The sequence below is a fragment of the Rhincodon typus genome, chromosome 41 (genome assembly GCF_021869965.1).
Source record: "Rhincodon typus isolate 14 chromosome 41, sRhiTyp1.1, whole genome shotgun sequence".
In the NCBI taxonomy this organism is placed as follows: domain Eukaryota; kingdom Metazoa; phylum Chordata; class Chondrichthyes; order Orectolobiformes; family Rhincodontidae; genus Rhincodon; species Rhincodon typus.
Genome location: NC_063372.1, coordinates 3204918 through 3210414, shown reverse-complemented (window position 1 = coordinate 3210414; position 5497 = coordinate 3204918). Strand labels below are relative to the sequence as shown.

Sequence of the window (5497 nt, the reverse complement as noted above, 5' to 3'; positions counted from 1 at the left end):
TTACTGGCTCCATCCCCGCCTCTTCGACTTGTCTGTTTCCTCTCCACCTATCCTCTCCTCTATCCATCTTCTATCCGCCTCCTCCTCTCTCCCTATTTATTTCAGAACCCCCTTCCCCGCCCCCATTTCTGATGAAGGGTCTAGGCCCGAAACGTCAGCCTTTCTGCTCCTATGATGCTGCTTGGCCTGCTGTGTTCATCCAGCTCTGCACCTTGTTGTCTCGAAATGACAATGTTGTTCTGTCTCCTTAATAGAACCTAATGCTTGCGCAAGAGCTGAAGGAGAATGTTTGAGGCAGTTTGGATATTGTGGCATCTGTCAGCTAGACCCAGACTATAGCAAATGACTACCATTTAATTTGCCTATCGTTATAGGTTTGAGAATGGACAAATATACCTGCTGCAGTGTTCCATTCACACCAGCTTCAGCAAGAACCAAAAAATACATGAGCCCTGCTTTGCTTTCTATCATGCAAATAATTGAGGTAATGCAGCAAAAGTTTTGAGGAGGAAATAAAAAACAACTAGCATGTTACCATTAAAAGAAATCCCAATATGCTTTCCAGAAGAACAATCAAACAAAAAGTTAAAGAAAGGGCTTTATACAGGAGGGCTGACCAAAAGCTTGGTCAAAGAAGTTTCAAGGAGTGTATTAAAACAGGAGAGATGGAGAGGCAAACGGATTTAGGGAAGAAACTTTCAAACATGGAACCGAGGTAGCTAAAGGCAACTCTACATGGGGCAAAAGAGGTAGGCATGGGAAATGCACAAGATGCCAAAATCAGTGAAATGGAAAATGCACTGGGGCTTTGGGACTGCAGCAGGTTATGAAAATTGGTATGGATAAGACCATGAAGAAAACTAAGCACAAAGAGAAGCATTTTAAATCAGAGAGGTTGGGAGACAGAAGCCAATGTTGGGGGACCAAGGATAATGGTAGAGTGGCACTAGCACAGAATAGAATACAAGTTTTGGATAAGCTGAAATTTACAGCAGATCGAAAACTAGTCAGGAGAATATTAGATTAACTGCCCCTGGAGGTGACAACAGCATGGATGAGGCTGTCAGCAGCATATGAGCCAAGGAGGGGAAGAGATGGGCAAGTAATTCAGGACTGAATAGGATGCCGAGGTTGCAGTCTAGGGCTGCAGCTGGAGAGAGGGGTCAGATGGATGTCTACAAAATTTGTGGTGGGACCAAACAGAATGGCTAAAATCTTTTCAGTGCTTACTGAGAGTAACGTGTCACTCAACAAAACCAATTTAAGATGCAAGAAGAGGCAGTGGATAGATTGAGAGATGTGGTGGGAAAGTAGAGCTGGGGTATCATCAGTGTACATGTAGAAGCTGACTTCATACCTGTAGTAATATTGTCAAGGGACAACATGCAGATGGGGAAGTTGGTACAAGTGGGGAGGGTGACTGCTTATAGTATCCTAAAATCTATAAACTCTACTGCGCGTGCCACAGGAAAGGAATATTTTAAAGGTGCAGTACGTTTTATAAAACGGCTGATAAAAGAAATTAATACCAGCACGAGTACAGCGTGCAAATATTTTTACCTTATCAGTCATGATATATTGCTGCAGTAAAGTTGCTGCATTACAGCGATGCGCGAACTGCTATTGCATTCATGCTGAATTGGAACGAGTAAGCATTAAAAAGCACAGTTCAGGTCCAGGACCACTTGTGACCAACATCACAGGAGATCTACTAATACTCTCAAAAAAAAAATCACACACGAGGATAATAAGTACAAGACACTTGAAGCAAGTCTTTATATAAATTTTTTATGTTTTTCCAATGTTATGTTGCCCTTTACTGCTTTTCCATATCTTGATTAAACTCCTTCAATTGGCAAGATCAGGACCACAGATTCATTATGTCATCCCACTACTCCTCTGCTCCTTAGGAGAACGTGTGATCTGGCTAATCATTGTTGGGGTTAATCCACTGGTGCTATCACAAGTTATTTGTTGTTCAAACTGAGATTTGAACCTGCGATGCAGAGGAGTATCTCCATTGCTTGGCCAACATTTAATCATGAGCTAACGCTTTGTAAGTGCACATGGGAACATTTCAAGAAAAGCACAGCAGTAGGCTAGATTCAAAAATAGTTTGACATTTTCAGGAGAAGTCTTCACATGGTGGCTGAAGAAAAAGTACATGTCAGAGTTTGCATTCACATATGGCATGGTTACATAGTGCTGGTAGACATGGCTGCAAACACACAAGGAGTAATGAGAATTTAGATGATTAGAGCAGTTGAATTTCACCATCAGTGGGTAGATCACTATGGTAAGATCACCTGCACTGAATGAGCCTTCAAGAACGGACTCTAAATTACTTAGTATAATCACTTTCAATAGGCCAAGCATCACATATTCATATAGAGATACAACCTAAACATGCTTCAGCCATGTGCTTGTAAAGAGATTTCACTGTGCTAGACAGGGAAGATTCACTTTCTCACCGCTAGTAGCAAAAGCTGTGTTAGGCTAATTGTGGGCGGAAACGTTTTGCTTTTCAGCGAGTAGAACCAAATTGCGGGCTCGGACCTCAAGAACTGCAAATACTTGTGGTTGTCTGGATAACAATCCAGAATGGCTGAGTGCAGGGCTTGAGCAGAATGAGCACTCTTCTATCTGCAGCACCTCTGGCATTAATCTGGCTTTGGAACGGTATGTTTATGGAGCTGCTGCATTCTATATGAAAAGCATTATTGCGCGGGTCCTTACGCATTTAGCCGCAAGGAGTCTACCTTTATATCTCTTACCATTCCTCCTTCTCTCACTGAGGGCTTAGTTAGCTTTTATTCCCAGGCACTGCTGCAGACTCTCTGTGCTGATCAGCTTTAATTCATTAATAAATACAGAAGTTACACTGCAGTGTAAAAGGAACGGTCACATTCAAATTACTTCCCCAAAGTCATTGTAATTGTAGATCACACCGATTCAAAATTACAGAGTGGAAATTATATTCCTTGTGTGACACAGTGCTTTCTAAAACAGGTTCTCTTAACCAGATGCATCGATTATATAACAATCTCTTACCTTGTGCTATTTTGCTGGGATGGTGGAATTACGCTGTAATATACTGGCACTCCTCCAGCAGGTAATGTTCCCTGGACAGACTGACTGGGTACCATAACAGGTTGCTGGTAGGTCTGCTGTACAACTACTTGAGAATCACTGGACATTGGCACCTGTAATAGTAACAAATCAACTGAGAGGGCGAAAATAAACTATTTCTGGGTCAACTATCCAAAAAATTAAAACAAGACTTTGAAGCTGCTTGCTTCTACCAATAAATAAGAAATAAATAACCAATTCCTCCAATCAGCTAGAATAAGAGCTAAAATAAAATAATAAAAAATTATGCGGGCACTCGAGATCTGAACAAAGAAGACAGAAAGTGCTGCAAATACTTAGCAGGTAAGGCAGCATCTGTGGAGAAAAATAATGGGGGGTTTTTATGGAGCTTACAAAGGTGGAAAGACTGGTGCTTGGAATAATTAATCTGGCAGGATGAGAAAGTTTGATTTCCCAATGATGGGTTGAGACACAGAAATAAAATCAGTAATGTATTTTTGTCAAGCAGTACCACCTGTAGCAGGTCCATACTTGTAATACATCTGCATATCATGAATATTCATCAACACAAAGTCATTTTTACTAAGGTCAGAGGTGAATGGGACTCCTGTGGTACACAATCAGTTCAAAATGGTAAACTGTCAGTTTTGTGCAGCTGTTTGCAAAGTCAGCAGTTTTTGGTGTTTTACTCTATGCGCAGGCGAACGGCAGCTTGCATGGAAGCTCTGGACCAGAAAGGACAAGTCAGTGGTAAGGAGTCGGGAAGCTGGAGCAATGAAGTAGGAAGGGCCTGGGGTAGCGAGGTCAGTTTGTCAAAGTAAGAAAACGAGGGACCAAATGGACAGTGGCAGTACTGCCCAACATGTGTCACATTCCTGGATGGCGAACTGTAACTGGAGAGGTGCCACAAGGTTCAGTTCTCAGGCCTCGACTATATACAATCTATCTAATATAAAAGAAGCTCTGCAAGCAAGGACAGAGTGTAACACAGCAAAGATAAAGAATTTACAGATGAATATTTATGCAGTGCAACATGTAATAAGAAAGGCAAATGGAATTCTGGCATTTATTGCAAAAAGACTGGATTATAAAAGTAAAGAAGTACTGTTACAGTGATATAAGGCATTGGTGAGACCACACCTGGAGAATTGTGTCCAGTTTTGGTCTCCTTACTTGAGGATGTAGTTGCACTGGAGGCAGTTAAGAGGAGGCTCGCCACATTGATTCCAGGGATGAAAGGGCTGTCGTATGAGGAGCAGTTGAATAGCTTGGGCTTCTACTTGGTGGAGTTCAGAAGAATGAGGGGGGATCTGACTGCGGTATATAAAATGCTAAAGGGGACTGTAAGGTGGACGTTGAACAGATGTTCCCTCTCGTGGGACAATCTCAAACAATAGTTCATAGATATAGAATAAGAGGAGGTCGGTTCAAAACTGAGATGTGGAGAAACTGCTTCTCTCAGAGGGTTGTGAAGCTGTGGAACTCACTGCCCTAAACTGCGGTGGAGCTGGAATCAATCAATAGATTCAAGAAATAGATAGATATGTTTCAGATGAAAAGTGGGACAAAGAGCTATGGGGAACAGGCAGCAGAGTGGAGTTGAGACCAGGATAAGATCAGCCATGATCTTGGTAAATGGCACAGCGGGCTCAGATGGCTGAATTGCTTCCTCCCTGTACCAATTCCTATGTACTTAAGCGTCCATCTCAGGGTGTTAACGAGCAGAGTCCCTACAGGGCCCTGAGTTCACCGGAAACACTTTGAAGATCCACTCAGGGATCTTTAACAGCATCTTTCATAATGCGTAAAACAGAGAGCCAACTGAGCCTGTAAGTTCAGTGCCATTCCGTAGAGCGGAGAGTGAATGCAAAAATAAAACATTGTTTCTTCCCCAAGAAAGAAATGTCTCTGGCTCTGCTGCAAACCATTAATGTGCATCAAGTGAGATAAGCCAGTTCTGTTCCTAAGCTAGCCAAAACAAATACTGATGATGCACAGAAATAAAGCGAAGCCAATATAACGAAATATCTACAAGTAAAATTTAAGTTTGAAACACATATTTTTCTTTTGAACTCTCAACAAGTCTAATGTTATTGAGAATGGAGTTGAAAAGGGAGGTTGTGGCGAGATGCAAAATCTCTCTATTTGACCAGGAGATTCTGTAACAGGCCACTCACAGCTATGGAAAGAGTTTGCAAATACTAAATTGAATGTGTTTTCCCATATACACCACTGGCATTTTGAATTTTAATTATCATTTTTTTGGAAAAAGCAAAGGAGAAAGTAGAAAGAGGGCAGAGGCTCCCTCTTTAATGGAGGACACTGGCGCCCCGATTAATCAATACAGGACACTGGCGCCCCGATTGATCAATACAGGACACTGGCGCCACGATTGATCAATACAGGA

General features: G+C 42.0%; 1 protein-coding gene across 1 annotated transcript in view; it reads right to left on the bottom strand.

Moving 5' to 3' along the window:
* The window catches only part of LOC109922195 (R3H domain-containing protein 2), a 138457-nt gene that overhangs the window by 11731 nt on the left and 121229 nt on the right, over positions 1–5497 (bottom strand). Inside the window, exon 17 of the mRNA XM_048618837.1 lies at positions 3052–3203. Coding sequence (XP_048474794.1) covers positions 3052–3203 — 152 coding nt within the window. The remainder of the gene's footprint in view (positions 1–3051; positions 3204–5497) is intronic.